Consider the following 21,666-nt stretch of genomic DNA (forward strand, 5'->3'; position numbering starts at 1 on the left):
AAAAAAACTGTAAAATTCCATTTCCTTATTATATTATTTTAAGAAACACAAAGCCTTATAGTGAAATCCTAAAACCCTAAATCATATCTGCAAAATCCTAGAGCAAATCTCTAGGCCATCATCAATTTGAATTTGTCCTCAATGTTTCCCCTGACAATTACAGTTGGCATCATCAGGAGATGTTTGCAAGTATTCTCCTGTTACAGCTGAATATAAAGTAGTGGAAAGTAGTAGTAAAACTGCCTTTGTCAGCACCAGGGTCTCTGTGTATTTATTTCTTTGGTTGTTGGAGAAATCCTGTTGCACAGCATCTGACTTCCTTACAGCTCCTCTCATGCTGTTTTGTTCGCTACAGATCTTTATAAGCAGTGGAAACATTGAGATCAAATCAAAGACAGCTGTTTAAACAAAGAAAATTTTTCTACCACACCGATGCTGACTAAAACCCGATCAGTCACTTATACCACAGCCAATTTTTCTTATCAACCAGTACAGCTGCACAAGAGATTATTAAATTATACAGTAAAAGAAAACCCAGGATATATTGGAGTTACCCTTTCAAACAGAACTTCACTATTTTTTATGTTAATGTATATTTAGCATATGTCACACTCTGTTACGATGTAAACTAGAAAGCAAGTTTCTAACTTGCCTCTATATTCGATTGCAAAAACAACAAATGCAAAAAAAAAACTATTCTAAATATTAATAATAATTATTCTCTCTAACTTTTAAGTTTCTAAAATTAGCAATAAATACTACACACAATACATTTTTTTTCAAAACTTATACTGAAAAATCAAAAAAAAAAGTACAGCAAATATAGCAGGAAAGATAATTACATCACACAAAATTTCTTCAAACCAATAACATAAATTCCAATAATCGCTTCCATGTGGCTGCAGCCAATATCATGTGCAAACTTAATCTTTGTCATGTGATGGCTATCCATGTGCATTACTCTAGAGGAACTGGGTATGGCTTCAATGATATGACTGATAATTATGTCCCAATACACAGCGGTATTTTCAAACTTATCTATGTTGAAAGGGGAAAAGAAAGTATAAATTTTACTCTATAAACAAAAAAAAAAAAGCACGATTTTGGAAAAATCTGAAATATACATTATTTTACTCACATACATATCTTTGAATATAGTTACTTTCACAGAACTTCTTTTTTGACAAAAACAGGGAAATTCAAGGTACCATAACTTAATATAGGATGACACATACATGAAGGACAAAATTCACAGCAAAAAAAATTAATAAAATACAATTTTCTACAAAAACACTGCCCATTTTTTTTACTTCAAATACCATTATTTGTTATCCTCTTTCAATACATTACCTCCATCTCCCATCGGCCAAATCCCATTATATCTTCCTTAACAATAATTGGCAATGGATCGAGGCGACCTAGAGTGTTATTAAAATAACTAATGAAAGCAAGAGGAGGAACTGACTCTAGGTCTTCTGCATTCATAAATGAATTAACAGACAAGAAAAAACTAAACTTTTTATTTCAAAAGAAAAGGAATGAACAAATATGTACATACAAAATCAACACAAGCACATTTCACTGATAAACTGAATCACACAAAGCAATACCTATGAAAAATGGTATTGGTAAATGCATGAGAAACAAATATGATTTTTTAATCTTGGTTATACTGCATGCAAAAAAGGCAACAAAAGACAAATTTTCATTTTTACATACATGGAAAAGATCAATATTATAAAATCAGATATACTCGGAAGCAGGGTGTGACAAATTCCTGGATCACCATGGCAACCAAAGAATTTATATTCATACCAAAAATATCCTGTGTGGAATTACTGAATCAGGATGGATGAAAAAATTTTCTGAATTTACAAGTGTGTCAGTTGATGGAAAGGAGTTAGTCCAGAAAAAAACATTTTGGACTGATCCTTGAGCAAAAATTTTTCGCTCCATAAAAATTTGCCAGGTGCTTTTTTTTTTGACAATTTTTAACAAGCCTTGCTTTAAAACATTCTATTAGGATAATAAATTTTAAAAAGCAATAATGATTAAAAATGGCCCTATTTAAAAAACTCAAAAACAATGTCTAAAAAAATTCTATGATAAAGAGTTTCATTTTGATTCATTATACTTCATGCATAGAATTTTCATGCAGCAAACCGAAGAATTAAGTTCACAAAACTTTCGCAATAAATCACCAATCAGAATTATCAAAGCTTTCATGACTGTTTCGCTGTCAAGTTTTCACTCAATGTATTGCTTCCCCTTGATATAGTGGACATCGTCCTTTTTTTATTTTTCACGGATAACTTATTTCTGAAAATGTCTACTACTTGGGGAAACAAAGCATTAATTGAAAATTCTATAAAAAAAAAGGCCAAACAATCTGAAGAGCTTCCATTATTTTGCAAAAATTAATAGGTAACTATTTTTAGGAGAAAATCCCCTACTACAATGGTTCAAGGAAAAAATACAAACATATAACTGCACTATCAGTCTAATATTATGCAATCTGAACCTTTCAGCAATTTGTTTTTATTTTGATACCTTCATGAAACTAATATACTTAAGTCTTCCTTACTAAATAAGATCTATCAATTAAAATCTCCAAGGTTACTATTTAGAGAATACAGTAAAATCTTTCTTATTCCACCACATCCTTAATCAAGATCTTTAGGTAAAGTTTTGGCTTTTTTTTAAAAATCCTGTTTTTACTTGACACGGGGGGGGGGGGGGGGGGCCATGATCTCGTCACATGAAATTGTTTCTGAAATAACATGTATTAATCCACCCAACACGAGAATTACATCAGTTTGTGCGCTCCCCTTCCATCCCCTCAGGTGACAGCCATCTCATGTTTTTGGCCCACAGACTTAAAAGGTTGCCCCTCTTTCCCTCCCTCTTATAATATGTATATAGGAAAGGGCTGATGAATTGGAAAAAGTACAGACACCAGCCAAATTTCATATGCGCCAAGCATATTTCTTTTTTGAGAAAAACAAGATTTTTTTTTTTTTAAACTTTTAAAGGACTTGGTCATCTCTTTTAACGTTGGTAGCCAAAACAATTTCCAAAAAGAAATAATTTGTTTTACACACACAAAATTTCAGGTACCAATGCTAATTTTTTAGACACTACAGTGATATGGAAGCGCCCAGGATTTTTCACACCCTAGTGTAGGCCTATAGTAATTTGTAGTTCCGCCCTATTGGCTCTATCAACACACTACCATTATTTTCAATTGTATTTTATTCACTCAATTTTCAAATAGTTATTTGTTGAGGATCTCAGCGTCAGGTCCACATAGCAAGTAAAAAATCTATATTGTGTATAACAGATGACATAAAATTGCCAACAGATGACATAAAATTGCCAACAGATGACATAAAATTTTCTGAACAGAAGGAGTTCTCAAGTCCTTGAAAAAAAATAATAATTACGACAGTTTTTTTAGAGCAAAAACCCATGCTCGGCTCATAAGAAATTTGGCTGGCACATAATATATTTTTTGATTTGTCAAGCCCTGGTGCAATGAAATATTTCTCTATGAAATACCTAACAGATTTAATATACAGGGTGTTCCAACACTTTACCGCTAAAATTAGAGAAGCCACAGCACATGTCAACTGAATTTTACATGCAATACATTTTAACACGAAATTTAAGCCGCAGAAAAAAAATCCCCCCGCCCCCCACAAAACACATAACATCAAGATGGAAAGGAGCAATATTTTTTCCCTCTGTAATTGCCTGTGACCGGAAAGAAATTTTTTACAACCACTTGCACCATGTATGAAATTTCCATGTAATGTGACCAAGGTTACCACATTTCAGTGACTTCTGAAGTGGGGTGATGAATGTATACTTTGAAGTTTGTTGTGACCCTGGGTTCAATTTAAAAAATGTCTTGACGTATATACTTATCACTAGAGATAAGACGAATAGTGATTTGGCTGAATACTGAATATTTGGCTAATGTTTCAGCCGAATACTGAATATTCAGCAGCCAAATATCAATTTTCTTAAAATTCATCCTAATCTATATACATAAAATTGATTTTCCGTGTGTGTGTGTGTGTTCTCGATACAAATTTACAATTTTAGATGGATCGTCACCAAATTTTACATATATACCTAATGGGACCCGACTTGAACGATATAGACTATTTTAAAAGTTTGTCACGAGTAGGGCAAATGTCCGAAATGGGTGAAAAACTGTCAGGCAACAATGGTTTTTGGGCCTCAACAATCACTTGGAAAGTTTACTTTGGTTACCGTGATTCCCTAGCAATGCGTTCCAGACTTGTATATGCCTTTACAATAGTTTGTCACTCCTTTAATGATGCTAGTATTATGCATGATAGTTTATTGTAATGGTTTGTAAATGGTATTGTAACATGCTTGTAATGGTTTATCACTTTTCAATCCTCTCTGTAATTGAAGAAAACCCGGACAGAGCCGGGGGTATTATAGCTAGTTATAAATAAAATTGGTGTTTTAATTAAAGATAAAATTGGTGTTTTAATTAAAGATAAAATTGGTGTTTTAATTAAAGATAAAATTATTGGTAACTGAAAATGATAGAAATTGAATTTTGAGATTATTAAATTTATTTGAATAAATGTTAAAAAACTGGTAATTGAAAGATTTTCATTGTCATCATACTGACAATCCCCAGAACGTCGCAAAACAATCAGTGCTATTGCAGAACAATCTGGAAGAGTTTTAAGAAAAATGTATAAAACATTATTATGGGAGCTACAGAACATTTCCAGTCAGCTGAGGGCTCGTTGCAGAACAATGCAAAACATTCTCCTTGGGGGGGCTGACAATGAAAATCAATGATGATATAAACCTTTTTCCCTCAGAAAGTTGCTCAGAAAGAAAGGAAAAGCTTTTTTTACCATACAATAAAACAATCAGGAAATTGTTGATTTACGCAAAAAAGTTACAATATAATTTTTTTAATTAGCTTGTTGTGCTTAGGTTTACACAAATATTCAGTCTATTTGGCTAAATATTTGTGTTGATTATTTGAGCATTATTTGGCAAAAGGGCTGAATACCGAATAGCAGCTGAATATATATATATATTCATCCCATCTTTATTTATCACCCCCCCCCCCTCTCATTTTAGCAGTTTAAGTTCTGGGACACCCTGTACAATACACCCTGTAATTAATTTCGCACTGGTTTTTCCAGACAAATCAACCATTTTCTTGACAAATGTAAAAGCCAGGTTAGCCATGGCAACTAAAAAAAATCAATATTGGCACATAAAATTTCCTATGTGTGATAGCTTGGGCATTTAGAAGATATCAGCTTGAGCAAAAAAAAATACTCATGGCTCCTAAAATAGGTGGTGCCTCGTATTTTTTCTCAGTTTGTCATGCCCTGGTATATACAGCTCTTTCTTTAAACTCACTGACCTGGTTAGGCCGAATAACACAGAGGTTCTACTGCATTATTTTTTAATTTACAAAGGCTAAAAAATGTGATCACCTTAAAATATCTCTCAAGCAAGCATATAGCCTTATATGAAAACAATAAATTAATATTACAAATGTACAAGTCAAGTCAGATCATTGATTAATTAGCATTTATATCCAAATGTCAATAAGCAATAATCTTTTATAATCAAAGCCAGGGGTTCTCAAACTCTTTCCACTCACAGTGTCCCTTTCCCCTCAATTACTGCTTATCTGCGGCTCCCCGGAGCAATTCAACACTGAATCACTCTGAAAATGTTGGCGGCACAGTTTGAGAATCCCTGTTCTAGGCTACGTAACAGAGGTCACAAAATTAAATTGAAAACAAACAAAATTTTAACATTTTTTTATGCACGATCAAAAAGGAATTAATTAAAAAAAAAAATTAGGAAAGAAAGACTTATAGCATACCCTGTTCGCTTTTGCCGAGACCCTTTCCATCTGTCCATCCCTGCTTCTGCAATAACTGGTATCCTAAATTTGTCTAATAGATAATATAAGTCACTTAATAACAGTGAAATCCTTCAAGCATATTCTAAAAAAAAGATCACATTAAAAACCAAAGGTGGTAAATTCAACAGCTTTCAAGATTAATTTCTTTAAGAAAGCTATTGCGTTGAAACCTAATTTCTGTACATAACAATTGGAAATCCAGCTCCACACAATCAACTGAAGAATTAATTTTTAATGTCTGCATTGAACATGAAAATCTGGGCAGTTTTGCCTCGGTGATTGAGAAGAGGGAAAACAATAAAAAAACATTTTTAAACATTTTTAACAAAATTACGTTCCCCCCATCCTTGACAGAGCCCTTCAAAAAATAAATATGGTCAAAACCAGGGGTGGCTAAAGAGGAAAAATTCACTCATGAGAAATGGCACCACCTTCAGAGTATAAGCTGAACCTAAAAAAGACCCAGGCATGTCTGAGATTTTTGCTCAGTCTAAACACATTAACACATGTTAAGATTTTATTTTAATACATGCATAGGTTGGAAAAAAAATTGTCTTTATCTTGGCTACCACAAACATTTCTAAAACAATGTTGACTTTGTTACTCAAAATTTCATGGCAAATTTCAAGTTTTTTACAAGCAGTCAAATAGGTTTGGTTAATAGGCCTATAATCAATTCTTTTCAATTTTGTACAACTGAGAGGGTCCAAGAGCATGCGGCAATTGGAAAACCTTTTATACAGTGAAACCTTTAAAGGTGCAAATCAAAGCACTAATTACTGAATAGACTATTGTGATTCCGTTTCAGACAGGTTTCAGTCTCATGCAGCGTCCATCTTAGACAGGTTTCACTGTACTTCAATATAATTTTATAAGAAATCAGTAGATAATGTTATAATATACTTATTACAATGTTTTCAATGCGTTTCCAGTTTCGATCACATTGCTTAACCTTTTAGCATGCATATATAGGAGGTACGCACATTAAAAATTTGGTCTAACATATTTTAACCCTTTAAGTGGCAATGAAGAAATACCTCCCTTCCATAAAAGCCTCTCATTTCAACATTAACAAGCCCTGATATTTTGATATGCTTAATTCTCAATATAGAACTTTTCCCAACACACCTCTTGAAAATCAGAAGAAAGCCTGTTTCATTAAAAAAGATATGGCACTTTCAAGGGGGCTTTAGTGATTTCTAATTGCTGCTTAAACTGTTCTAATTGCTGCTTAAGCTGTTCCGTGCCTTTTATGGGAAGTGTAATTTCTAGGAAAATGTGTATAATGCTTGCAATGACCAGTCTAGTCCAGAAAATTCTAGTCATGAAATTTTTGGTTCCTTTGTTATTTATATCGTGTCCTTTTATAACAAAATAAATATGATTTTTATTTATTTAGTTCCTATTTATTAGGTATATAATTATATCAAAATTTTATTCACCAGACATTTACAAATTTGAATTTTACATTACTAGGAAACACACGCGACCTTTCATGTTGGCAGAGGCAGTGCCCATTGGAAGGTTAATTCACATTTTGTCATGGATGCAATGAGTAACAGTTAAAATATGAACAAATGCTAGATTTCTTTCATTGAATCAATACCATAATTTCTTGTGTATGTGATCAGCAAGAGAAAACAACATGCACTTAAAAAATATATTTCGGTATATAGCCTGCATTTATAATTTATATCTTACACAGGTCCGTCTTAAGAGCATCATAGTCCCCCCCCCCCCCCCCCCACAGGGCCAAGTGATTTTTCTGAGGCTCTACCAGGCAAATTCTTAGAAACTTCAAAAAAATCACAGTTTTGAGAGGCCCCTTCTCCTCTTGAGGTGCACGAGTGGGCCCACGGCTTACGATGGCACTGATCTTACACGGTTGTTTTCAGAAAACTATTGTGAGGAAGTTTGATTTGTATATAATTCAGCCTATTTAATTTTTGAGGTCATTAACTGAAGCATCTCTCACTAGACATTTATAACAGACTGAAGGAGCATTCGGAATTACACAATAGTATAAATGAGCTTATTCAAACCTTAATACAATAGCTACAGAGAAAAACGACTGACCGCCATGGCCCCCAAAACTTGAATCCCAACAGCAATTGAACAGTATGCACATATTGATGTTTGCGCTGTTGCCAAGTCATACATAAATATAACATTAACAGAATGATACTTACTTCTGATATTGGTTGGCACATAGATGACTGCTCCAATTCGATGAGGCCTTCATCGTAAGTGTCAATATTTTTTCCCTTTGAAATCAGAAACATAATTAGGCTCATAACATTTTATATAGCAGTTAATTCTCAATATACGACATAACCTTTCAAAAACTATATATCTACAGGGCTCCCACTCAAAAAATGAGAAAAAGTAGGAAAACGCAGGACTGAAAAGTAGGATGGGGGAGGGTAACCCCCTTAGACAACATAATCATAGCATAATGGGGAAAAAAATCCCTAAAAAAAATTTAATTTTGTGTGTGTAAATTAACTTTTTTTTTTTTTCAAAGCACTATTTCAGCTTTCTATAAGATTGACTCAAGCCAAAGCAAAATGGCAAATGGCTTGGTTAAAAAACCAATTTTCTTTGCTGTCTCTCCTCATATATATTACATTCTTCTTTGGAGTCTTGTCAACTCTCTTCGACAATGCACAGCAAATTTTGAACACGTACGTTTTTTAAGAATGACGCTCCTTCGAGACCACTTTCAAAATGTGTAGATTACAAGATCTGATGTAAATAAGGCAAGGTGAACCAGATAGTTTTACTGTATTGTCCATTATTTTTTAAAGGAATTTGTTCCCATTTTACTCTTCAATATGCCAGTGTAATAATTTTTGACAAATGAAGCACTTCCATTTCTAGCTCTTTGCTGAGCATTGTAAACATTGTTTATGCTTCATGCCTTAAAAATACAGAAGACAACTGGGAGAAGACTATTGGGAGCATCAGAATCACAAAACCTAGAATAGGCCTACGTATCCAACTGCTTTGAAATGTAAACTGTTGTTTCACCTATTTGCACCATAATTTTGAACGATGAAAGTTACTGTCCAAGACCACGAAGTAATAAATACGAAATTATTTTTCCATCCAGACAAAAGTTTTTAATGACTACTAGTTGAACCCTCAAACTAAGGCAAATGAAAAATTAATCAACCAAATGGTCCCCCCTCCATAAATAACCTTAAAAATGATAAAATTTCTGCTTTGGCAGAATCATTAATTGCATTCTCCAACATTTGTAATATATTTGGCAATATATCAATGATTTCCTGCTCAATTCAAATCAATTACAAATTTTGTCGATAGGATTTGGTAGAAAAGTAGGACAAAAGCGAGAAAGTAGGACAAAACCAAGAAAGTAGGACAAAAGTAGGACATTTTACCAAAGTAGAAAAAGTAGGATGAGTGGGAGCTCTGTATCTATATATACTACAAGTCGGCAACATTATCCTCCATGGCACTAAAGCCTAGATGTTTTTTCTTTATTACTATTGTCCAACCTCCAACAGTAACAAATAACGCCAAATCTGGTCTGGCGATAATAAAATTGTCACCAAACAGCAGTACACCATATATTTTGGTAATTTATCAGCATTATATAACAATACAAAACTAAATTATTTTAACACAAAAAGCAAAAAATATTAAAGGATTCCCAATAAAATCTGTTTGTTTATTTCCCTGACAAAACACTAAGAAATAAATGTTCAGTCCGACCATGATATAGCAAACTCGAATTAAACTAATTTTTTAGAATTTTCTGTGCATGTAATTGTATTTATTTCAACCTTTAATTGATTTTCCTTGATTCAACAACTAAAAATACCAGTCTTGTATCAGATTTGTTTTAAAGCAGAGTTTATAACTGTAATTCAAAATCATAACCATTCCAACTTTTCACTTTTTGTTTTTTCCCCTTCAAAGAACTTTTCCCTGACTTTCCAGGTCACTGGAAGCCCTGCTATCCAGTGGTACTCAAAGTGTAGGTCACCAACGTTCGTCAGACTCATCGCATATTGACGTGGGCAAGGACTTTTTTGTATTTCACAATACCAATGCCTCTTAGCCAGATATAGTCAGGAGCACGTGATCACTCAACAAGATGATTATGCAAAACCATAGTTGGAAATGATGGGGGGGGGGGGGAATAATAAACGAGGTCATAAAAAAAAATTGTAGAAATAATAAACAAGAATTACAGAAGCTTCCTATGAATTCTAAAGGTGCACTTACACAGCATGTTTGATGTATTTTCATCAATTTCCGGAGCTTCCATATAATGTGAACATGATGACATGTCACAATGACTTACAATGAAAGCAACGAAAAGACTACTCGACTACTCACGAGGATCACAGTCAATGCAAGGAGATTCATGTCACACCTCTAGGATCTTGAGTCCAAAAGCATGACCCTGTTTCACTCTTGGTGACTTCTTGTCATGCTTTCAGGCATTTTTTTTCGTCAAATACAAAATCACCAGCATAAGACTATGGTGATGCATGTATTTAGAACTGATCTGTGCATGGGTAAACGAGAAATTCAAAGAAACAAAACACACACCAATAGTATTTATCTGTTACCACTTGAAGAACCTGAATAGTTGTGATGTAGCCACAGACATAAGCAGATGCAGGCTTCTGGAATGGGGGGTTTCCTCGCAAAACACAAAATCACCCACACATCGCCAAAAGGAATTACACTATAGTCGTTCCGCCATTCCATATCCATATATAGTGAAACATCCCTACAATATTACTCAATATAATAATAAATCCCTCTACAAAATTTTTTTCAAATTTTGTTTGAAAATGTCTATACTCTAACGTTGAATGGCTGCCCCTTGATACAACGATACTGGGAATTCAACTAACAATACCCTGTGGACCAAGAAAAAAACATTGTTGTAGAATAGTTATCCTTATATCGAACATTATTGTATGGATGTTTCACCTGTATATGGGATGCCGGAAAAGTGGTAAATTCCCAATGTACGGCATACGATGGCTTAGAGACTGTATACAGATTCAAGGGTATGTGTGTTATGGGTGGGGGGGAAGGGCATACAAACATCGACTACATATCCATCAATTGTTCAATGGCATAGCTGCCAACTTTTCGATTTCTGTAGGTTTTCGCGCAGATCCAAATTCTATACAAAAATAAATGTAAAAGGGGTCTTTTAAAACATTTTTGGGATTTTTCATTAGTGAAAGGGAAATTTTAGTGATATTTTCCTGTTGGGAAAACCGTGACACAGTACAAGTCATCGCCAATCATGGCCAACCAGTAGGTTAAAGTCTCTCTCAAAAATCTCAAATCTTGCAAACCAAAAAATTTCAGTCAGGCCCGAAACGGGACACATGTATAAAGCAGATGCAAGCGATCGTGCCAATTTTGGATTTCAAAATGCTGGATTGACGCTTGCTGATTGGCGAATTTTGTTTTCTCCCCAAAAATGAAATATTTTTTTGGGATTTGATGAAACTGCGACACAACACTTACGAAGCAGCCGTTTTTTTTTGGGGGGGGGTAAATTATTGGGAATAATTTTTTCCCCCTAAATGTAGGGGATTTTTTACAATCACTGGAGAAATTTGGGAGTCGGGCAGATAAAGTAAAAATTCGGGAGCCTCCAGGAAAATCTGGAAGACTTGGCAGCTACGCAAAGGGCCAAAGCCACAAGAATATAAAATTTATTTTGTGACAAAGGCGAGTATGAGTTTCGACATTCCCAATATATGGTATACTGTTTTGTCGCCAAATTTTCATATGCGCCAAAACAGCAATTTGTTGCAACATAATTCTTCCAGGTCCTAAAACATAGATGGCAAACCTACACACAATTTTCTTTTCCAGCTTATTGTTACCATTTCGTAATCTTCAAAGTTGGTTTTGCTTTTTCTGTGCTGTTTTTTCATGCTATCTCCTGGTTTTTTCAGCAGTACGGCCGATCACGTAGATTTAATGTATCTGCACCATTTATAATTTGAAGGGCTGAGAAGCATTATTGACTTCCGGTTGAAGATGGGCCTGTGTTGATAGGCCTTCTTGATCATTTTTTGCTGTTCAGACAGTAACCCTAGTGCACAGCGCCTCACCATAGCCTTTCTCATGGTCTGAGATCGATATTTTCAGGTACAGGGCAGCCCGGGTGGGCCCATGCCATGCGTTAAGACGATTCTGGGGAGGGCCATCGAAAAATATTGGGCCCCTTAAATTAGAAGTGTGAAGTTTGGGGGGTTTTGGGGCCCTTTAGAAGTCAGGGTGCGCCCTGAGTGTGCCCACGATTAAATCCACCTATGAACCTACAGGTTCCGTGGGAGGCCCTGCGTGTGTGTGTGCCATTTTAAATTATGTAAATTTTAGATAATTTAATAATCTTAGATCTTGCAAAGCTGGTCCATCGCCGATCAATATCATTACTACATGCGTAATCTGATGTGGGGGAGGAAATTGTTGCTTTCTCTACAAGTTAGCATATCCCTACCTCCTACAAAGATATATAGCAACAATAATTAATGATAATTAGATCTTGATGAAATTGTTAAGATCGTTCTACCTGATAATCCCGATCTTCGTGAAATCTTATAAATCGCTCGGCCATTTTGATTAGATAACGATAATTTCGATTGAATTACAATAACAACTGCGTCTCACAACTTCACCCGCATCGCGACCGACAAACAAAAACACGCCATATTGCAATTATCACTACTTCTGGTAACAAACAGTCGAATAGTTGTTTGCTTCAATGAAAAGGTCGAGTTTTTCAAGGACTTCCACTTGTGTGTGGAACGGCAGTCTGACCATAATTTCCCGAGAAAAAAAACGAATTAAGATGAAAAAAAAATAAATCGCCCGTTGACGAATCCCTTCAGGGTACCATGCCATATTTAAGATTTTCATTTCTCGATGAAATATGGTCAACTTCAGTATAATGTTGCCAGGTGAGGAAAGTTTAAAACACGAGACATGTTTTTCCTCGATGAGCTGTAGCTTAAAAACTAGATGGCAGCACAAGATATCATGAACGATATTTATTTTGAGCTGGATGTTTGTTGAATATTGATTTCTTCTGTCTTCAACAGATGACGCTACTGAACTCACTGAATTTTTTTTTTTTTTCACAAGAGGTACAATTCCTCCTCTGACAATAATCATGTGAAATACAAAGCCATCAGAAGCCACCATATAGACAAACTTTTGTGATTGGGACAAACACTCAGTCCTCACTTTTTCCAACTCATAGATACTTGTGTTTCCATCTAGTAACCAATCACACAAGCAAGTTCCTCTGTCACAATCATAGATGGCAGCACGAGTTTAAAAGTCAATCGCAAATCAACCAGGCAAATTTAAATTCAAAAATAAACGTTCACTTCTATTCCCCCAGTAGCACACCAATATAGAACAACGTACAAATTTCGATACCGTTCTACGTAGAAATGGCATACATTTGTCGCCGTAGATCGACATAGAGAAATTTGGATTATTTCAAAAGGGACCAATTATCGTACAATATATTCTCTTCCGAAACGAAATGCTGTAAAAATAAGAGTAAAACTATTTTAGAGAAAGAAAAAAAAAGGTATTTCGGAGTTTATTGAGTGAATACATTTTTACTGTATCGTCCGATATCGGACACATAAAAATTTCCGACCTCTTTTCGACGTTTGGTATTCATTCGACGTCAAACCGATATCGGTACGATATCCTAACGATACCGTTGTGCTAAAAACAATACAATGTACCTTCCTTCTCTTGCGTACGCACTCGAGTCCCGTATATATCTGGGACGACCAGCAACTTTCACCCCCCCCCCCCCAATGTGGGCACTTCTGGGGAACATCAAAGATCACAGCCATAGGATTTGAACAGCCAGTGGGGCCTGGGTTGCTATGGATGCTCCACCACCCATTGTAATTTGTGACAGAGGCCCGAGTACCTCGATCCACAATTGATTCAGAAATTTCCTGCATAAAGCATGACAAGCACCTGACAGCACCCACAGGTTCGAAACACATTCTGATGTATATGCGGAGGGTGCTGTCTATTTTTGATACATTAGGCCAGAGGTGAATTCAAAGGGGGTAAATGGGCTACAGCCAGAGCCGTAGTGTGCTTCTCAGGACCCCGGGGCAAACTTTTCCTAGTCTTGAAAGGGTTATTGTTATGCAAAACAAATGTAACCTTTTGTGGGGCTCCCATTAGGCTCGGGGCAAAGGGCAGTGCCCGATTGCCTCAGCTTAGATACGGCCCTGGTTACAGCCCAGAATGGCAAGTTCGGAGGGGCACAAATTTGAATTAATGGTCGTCCAGAACATCAAATCAGAACGGGAGAAGGGCGGCAAATTCAAAAAAAAAAAAAAAATGGGTGTAAATCAACTTATCTGGATTGTGCCATAGTCTTAAAATTTATTCGTCTCTTCAAAACACCCATGCTCTCCTTTCCCAAGGGTAGGACTGAGGGGCATCAGCCTGATAGCCCTAGACCATTCGTATCTTTTTTTTTTTCAATTGTTTGTACCGTACAAAACCCAAGTGAAAAATCGGGGGGGGGGGGGCCAAAGATCCCATCCTTTGGGTCTTGCTGTAGGATGTGTGGGGACGTTCGTGGCTTCTGTCTCAAGGGCAGGTGTAACAGTGCTCTAATATGTGCGTGTTAGTAGGTTAAACTAATAATGTTCCATTGTTGATTGAACCTAAGTTGTTATGTTATAGTCGTGAGTCTTATCTTTGGAATCAAATGTATCGAGTATCTACAAGGTGTCTTCAATATAGTACCAGAAATGATTTTATATCATTATCCACTTCTGGTACAAAAGTGGCGATTCGTCACCCAAAATGTATTTATGTCGTCAGAGTTATTCCTTTTCGTGTTGCATTGGTGCTGCCATCTGTCTTCCATATTTTGAAATAGAAAATGGCAAATTCCTAAATTTTCATTTCTTTCGTGTTGAAGGTTTGAAAGTCGGGTCCAACCTTCGTGTTGAAGAAGACTTTAAGGGAGACTTCCCTCCCCAGCTAACTAAACCACGTGGCACTGCCGTCTTAACATGGACCCATGGGCACGGCCCGAAGGCCTCGAGAGTGTAGAAAGTCCTCAAGAAAACTAGATCTGCGTGCAATTTTTGACAGCAAGTATGTAAATTGTAAGGCGTGTATTTCTAGGGGTACAAGTGGCCCCGCTTAATCAGATATCAACGACTCCAGCTCACAATGTCCGATTAAGCCGGATATCAAATTATGCGGAGAACAATTCTATTGCCATTTTACAATGTTAGTGTTTATAAAATCGACGCTCGATATAACGATCCCCTTCGTCCCGTCGAAAAAGGGCGTTATATCGGGAAGGTCATTATATCGAAAGGAAATGATATATGATAGTCGTTCTATGAAAACATTTGGAACTTACCCTACCAGTCGTTGTAATAGAATGGTCACTATAACGTGGGGTTGTTATAACGAGTGCCAACTGTATATTGGGAACTGATGAAGGATCAGTATTAATGAAGCTTCACGAATAAATCAGACATCAAAGCATGGGCAAAAATATGGGGAAATATGGGGGGCATTGCCCCCCCCCCCAGCGTCAAAGGTAGAGTCGTCAAATCTAATGTATATGTGCAAATATGAATTGACGGGGCATCATCGTGCCCCGCCCAGCAATAATGACCGTGCCCCCCCCCTGCTTTCAAGTCTATCTCCCCCTGTGCATCAAAAATTAAATAAAAATATTGAATAATTGAATAATAATAATAATAATAATAATTGAAAATATTAAATAAAATTGGATATTGTGATAATTGTAAATTAAATATAAGATTTTCACTTTTCATTAGAAAAGTTATCGCCCTCTATTGGCTCAACAGAGAACAGAAATGGAACAATTGAATGTATATATATTGAAGACAACTTGAATATTTGGAGACTGGTACCTACTCTCAAATGTTTTTTTTATGGTATAACTTAGTTATATATTTTTTCATTAATTCCAAATGTTTCATTCAATAAAAACATTATGTTTCGGATAATGTCTCTCACAAGAACTCGAGATGGCAAAGCACGAAGCAATTTGTAGGACAACACAGATTTATTTTACAGAACAGCTATGTACAGTACACGTATTCACAAGCAAGATTTGATGAAATAGAGTGGCATCTCCCAAATGACAATACACGCTAAACAGAGAGCCTCTCTCACATAAAAGAAATATTGTCTTCAAAATCTCAACAAAACTCCTTATAGTTCTGCTCTGGCGGCGCTCTTATAGAAAGAGGGGGAAAATCTTCGAGAGAGTTCGACTACATTCTCGGGAAATCCCGCTCTTTTGCGTCATGACGTCGCCAATTTATCGGAACTGTAGCCAAACGTGTTAAGTTTGTCGTCAATTTGGCGAGATTTACAGACGACATTTCGACTAAACCCCGTTCACATGTGCAAGATTAGGGGTAGCTTTGTTGATAATTACCGGCATGACAACTTTTTTCCCCTCGTAGGGAAAAAAAGATGGGAGAGAAGCTCATAAAAAAAAACCCATCTTTCTTGGGGTGGATTGGTGGTCGACACCGACCTTATCTCCCATAATCCTTTGCGCCGCGAAAACTACTGTAAGCTCCTTCGTCAGCCATCTTGAATCGCCACTTCCGTTCAACACACGTAACCAGTGACGACTACCGGAAAGAAGAGGGGGATTACGGCATAAACTAAACGTCAGGTGAATGGTTTGTAGCGAAAATCCCCGTTACCGGGAACTTCCCTGGATGTTTTATTTCATGTGAACGGGGCATTACAGCTGGCAATGGCAATTTACAGCTGAAAGATGCCATAATAAATAATACATAATAACTATTTACGTAATTTTCATTACGATTATGTATATAGGGGTTGATGTGTATTAACAGTTGTTGTGTCAAGCCTCAATAAAGCGGGGAAAAAATCGTGGAAATACATGGGAGAAATTTTGGTGACGGAGGATTTTATCCGTTTAAGCGGGGCATCCGCGTTATCCGCTTAAGCGGGACTGACTGTATTTCTAAGGCAGGGGGCTTCAGAAAAATCACTCAGGCCTATAGCGCTCCAACCCTATAGTAGCAATCCCAAAATATCATTTTAGAACTCTCTAAACGGCAACCCTGAGCCCAGATACCCTTTTAAGTTTTCTTTTCCTGATAACATGTTTCCTTATACAATCAAACCTCGTTAATGAGTCACTCTCGGGAGAGCAAAAATATGACTTAGTAAGCGGAGTGACTCGTTAAACGGAGTAAGCCATAGCTGTGCAAACTCCTACCTGAGGACAATTGGGACTTCCAAAAAGTGACCCGGTAGGCGGAGTGACGTGATAACCGGATGACGCACTAACGAGGTTTGACTGTATATAACCCCTCGTCCCATCCTCCTCATCAATCAACTGCGAGTGGACCGTGTCAGCTTTTGTTCAAACTCTGGTAATGGAAGGGGTGAGGGAAAGGATGTTTTTCCTTTCCCCATGAGGATGTACACAATTATGCTGTACTTAGCTGTTACCCGCGGCTTCGCTCGCGTGGATTTGGTAATTTGAAAATTACTCGGTGGTGATACCCCCATACAACATTTAAAACTATGATGATCCCTTGGGGGTTGAATTTTCAAAAATCCTGTCTTAATCCATGCAGACGCGTGTCTGCATTATAAAATACAATACTAACCAAATTACTTATCTATAGCTTCAGCGCGGTTTCAGCACGCTCCATATAACCTTTGAGCTACTTTATGACTCCCCCCCCCCCCGTTAGAGGTTGAAATTTGAAAAGTCCCTCCTTAGCGAGTCTTTACATCATAAAATAAAACAGCTGAGTAAATTTCATATTCATAGCTTCAGCGATGATTGCTCCATCTTTGAACCCCGCTTATGGGGTTGAATTTTGAAAAATCCCTTTTTAGTGCGTGTCTACATTACAAAATGAAAATTCTGACCAAATTTCATATTTTTCGCTTCAGCGGTTTCGGCTCGGCGTGATTTCCCTATACAACCTATAAACCCTCTTATGACTCCCTTTAGGGGTAGAATTTCGAAAAACCCTTTCTAAGTGGGTCTTTACTTCATGAAATGAAACTACTGACGAAATTTCATATTCATAACTTCAGTAGTTTCGGCTCAGCAGTGATGAATCAGTATCAGTCAAGAGGACGTCATTATATAGCCTACAAGTATAATACATAGATAACATAAATGACAGAAAATGATAGTTTTTTCACTCCCTTGTTTTATTATTATTATTGTTTTGGGTTGGGGGAAAGCTCACACAAATCGGGGAAAAAATATTCTTGAAAACAGGCAGCATTTTTTAGGAAGTTTAGTGATTTTCACTGTGACAGTTACGAAATCACTAATGCGGATCAGGAAAATTTTAAAAACCGCTAACGGTTAAGACGGCCTTGTCATGTGAGGCAAAAAAACAGCAACAAAATTATGAAGTCGGGAACAACTTTCAGAAATGCAAGTTGAGTTTTCTAGCAAAAAAAAAAAAAAAAATGCGTTAAGACATTCCATCACTCTCGACCAACAGAAATTTTAAAGGATTCCCTAGTTTCTCGTATTTAAGGAATGAGGTGAAAGCGTTTTCTTCTCAAGGCACATCAACGACGGGGGAAGAGGAGAAAGAATGATGAGAAAATTGAGAGTCACATGCATTCATACATACTACATACAGCGCAGACACGGTGGGAAAGTAGATGGGAATGGATAGAATCTTTTCGCACCCCGTCTTGAAGGAATGCAGGAAGGATCAAGTGCATGCGCAGAATATACAGCATGTATGAAGGAAACGATGGGCGGGTTCTTTACTTATTTTTTCAAAAAAAAAAGCAAGGAAAAAGGAAATTGGCCCAAACAAGAGAGAGGATTGGTGGCGTGGTTTTTTTTTTTTTGAGGCCCCCGACTAGCCTACTACTACCACTACACTATGCCAATGGACAGCAGCAGCAGCAGCCTATGGGAATTCAAAATTTTTCTTTTCCGTGTTGGGGAGAAAACGAAAGAAAATATTAAAGAAAAAAAATGCGTCTGTTTGCTTCTTCCAATCCCACCAATGTCGTGCAAGAATTCACGGGCACTTTTTAAAAGGCAAGTTCAGGGCCGTCATCAACGAAATATGAAGTACCGGACGAACGAAAGGGCAACTGGTTTTTTCCCTCTCTTTTTCTTTTCATTTCCACAAGGGCCCCCTCGTGGAATGAAGGCAGACTGCGTGTGTTGTAACAAGATTAGACATGAGGAGAGAGAGTGATTGCAGACCGTGAACACTTGTGATTCGTTTTATTTTTATTTTTTTTTTTGGCGGATTTCGTGTCAAGAAACTGAATGAGATTAGCAAATGTCGAACTAGAGATATAACAAGCATCAACAAGGGCAATCACGATAACTCAATCGCACAAACAAAATACGCAATGCAATGGGAGCACGTTCCGGGATGTAGGTGGAGGCGTATTTACAGAAGGTTTAGCAGGCGGCTCACTTGCCCGGGGGCTTTCTTGTTCAGAGGGAGGGCAAATTTAAGGAATGAGTGGTGAAGAAAATTAGCAGAATGGGAGAAGGTTGGCACGATTTCTGTAGCCCATAGTCAGTAAAACCACAAATGAACCTCTGCCGAGGGACTAGGTCAGCGAGCAACGAAACGAGCGACCTAGAGAATTTCAAACATGCAAGTGACCAAAAGGGTGACCTAGACAGCAAGGGACCAAGTCAGTGAGTGACCAAAAGAATGACCTACAGAGTTTGCAAGGATGTGCCGCTACCTGTCTAAAAATGCCTTCTTACAAAATTACATGCTTAATCTCGAAAAATCTTAAACAGATCTCATTATCGTGATACCCCCTCTGCCCTGGAGGCCCCCTTGGTGGGCCCCATGCGTTATGAAGGCAAAAAATTGAGCTAAAGAGTGAAGGAAAAGGTCGGTGAGTGGCCAAAACAACGACCAAGGGAGTGCGAAGGCATGTGAGTGACCAAAAGAAAAACCCGGTGCAGGGGCTTACGCGAGATCGACCTTTGGAGGGGGCGCAAAAGGCTACTAGGAGAGCACAAAAATTTTCTTCCCGGGAAATTTTGAGTTATCATCCTTCAAAAAGCATTTAAATTTTAAAAAATTGGTTAAAATAGCATATTTTTTTCTAATTTTTAGCTTGCTTGAGGGGGAGGTATGGGGTATTGTGCACCATACCCCCCCCCCCTTGCATATTACCCAGTGACTGTTTGAGCATAGGAGTGACCTAGAAAGTGCAGGACCAGATCGGGGGGGGGGGCAGCAAAATTTGTCTGGCCCGCAGGAGGCAAGACCATAAATCCGCTCCTGAGTGTAGGTGGAGACATCTTTCACGAGTGGGAAAATATTTATGATTCTGTGATTTATAGATTCCTTTGGAAAACAGATCGTCAAAATCGGACGAGAGAAAAAAACTTTCGCAATTTCGTATCCGATTTTTGCAGCTCGATTTCCCAAGCTCCCAACGAGTGAACAGCTGTGACCTTTGAATTGCGGCTAATCGTAAGAGTACGTGTGTGTGTATATGTGTGGAAGAAAATCGCGTTGGATGCAAACTTGATGACGTCAATTCGATACATCGATGTGATGCAATTCGAGATAAAACCACCCATTTTTATCTTCGGTTTTGTATTATTATCAAATATTTGCAGGAGTCTAATGGTTATAACTGGGAGGAACTAGGATCGATTCTAGGTTCCGACATTGGTGAATGTATTCATTGTGTAGCCGTCGTGAAGGTACTTGTGTGTGGGAAACTGTAAAGTCCGGTCTAATTTTTTGCTATCGGTGGTGGTGTTTGCGATAACTAGTTGAAGTGCAGTCTCTCCATAATGCTCGAATGACTTCACACAATAGTCCTTGCAAACTCGAATGTCCGGTCATTTTGATTAGACAAACTCTCAAGAAGTCATTTGGGAAGGCCACGAGACTGTCAGAAATGACGTCCTGGGAAGATGTCAGTTTAAACTTTGCAGTAAAATATCGTTCATTGCCCTTCAAGTGAGATTAATGGTTATCTCGCCAAATTGATGACGAACTTGGCAAGTCTGGTTAAGTCATAGCGCAAAAAGAAGTGGAAAAAATATCGCGCGAATCATCGAGATTATTCTAGAAGGTTTCTTTTCGTCTATATAGTAGCGCCGCCCAGGGCCGCAATTAGGGGAGAGCAGGCGGGTCTTGTGTCCCGGGTGCTGGATGGAAGGGGGTGCCGAATGCACCTTTTAACTGCTTCTTCTATATTACATGTGGGCGCCAAAATGCGTTCTTGCCCCGGCTGAGAAAGTATATAGTTACGGAATTTTAGCCGGAAAAGAGAGACGAGGTCTCTTCTTACGTGTAGGTCGGGGCTGTAAGTTTGGTCACTCACCCATACTGTCAGTCACGCACTCGATCACTCGCGACTATATGAGTGAGTGACCGTATAAGTGTCAAAGTGCGTGGCCGTATGAGTAACCGTTTTCATGATCAAGTTAGCGACCGTATGAGTGTCAACTTAGTGACCACACTCACTTGGTCTCTCATGGGGGTCACCCACCCAACCGTTCACTCATACGGTTACTAACCCCCTTAATTGGTCACTAACTTGATCAGGCGAAATGTCAATAAATCTTTTACTTGATTACTCACGTGGTCAGAACAGGAGGAATGTTAAGTGGCGAAATTTCCGTAAACCTA

The 21,666-nt window shown here is 37.5% G+C and overlaps 1 protein-coding gene across 2 annotated transcripts in view; it reads right to left on the reverse strand.

Annotated features, from left to right (window-relative positions):
• The window catches only part of LOC149069168 (uncharacterized), a 36,096-nt gene extending 23,403 nt beyond the window's left edge, over positions 1-12,693 (reverse strand). Inside the window, exons 1-4 of one of the 2 annotated variants that reach the window (XM_089251267.1) lie at positions 12,528-12,681; positions 8,134-8,208; positions 5,903-5,975; positions 1,351-1,418 (exon numbers count right to left, since the gene is read on the reverse strand). In XM_089251267.1, the coding sequence (XP_089107393.1) occupies positions 1,351-1,418; positions 5,903-5,975; positions 8,134-8,208; positions 12,528-12,572 (261 nt within the window). In that variant the 5' untranslated portion in view covers positions 12,573-12,681. Of the gene's footprint in view, positions 1-1,350; positions 1,419-5,902; positions 5,976-8,133; positions 8,209-12,527 lie in introns of both variants that reach the window. The other variant, XM_089251268.1, reaches the window with a different exon arrangement.
• Positions 12,694-21,666: the final 8,973 nt, after the last annotated feature.

The sequence above is a fragment of the Pholcus phalangioides genome, unplaced genomic scaffold (genome assembly GCF_987345545.1).
Source record: "Pholcus phalangioides strain wild (caught in Gottingen) unplaced genomic scaffold, Ppha-v1.0 ptg000024l_1, whole genome shotgun sequence".
NCBI lineage: Eukaryota > Metazoa > Arthropoda > Arachnida > Araneae > Pholcidae > Pholcus > Pholcus phalangioides.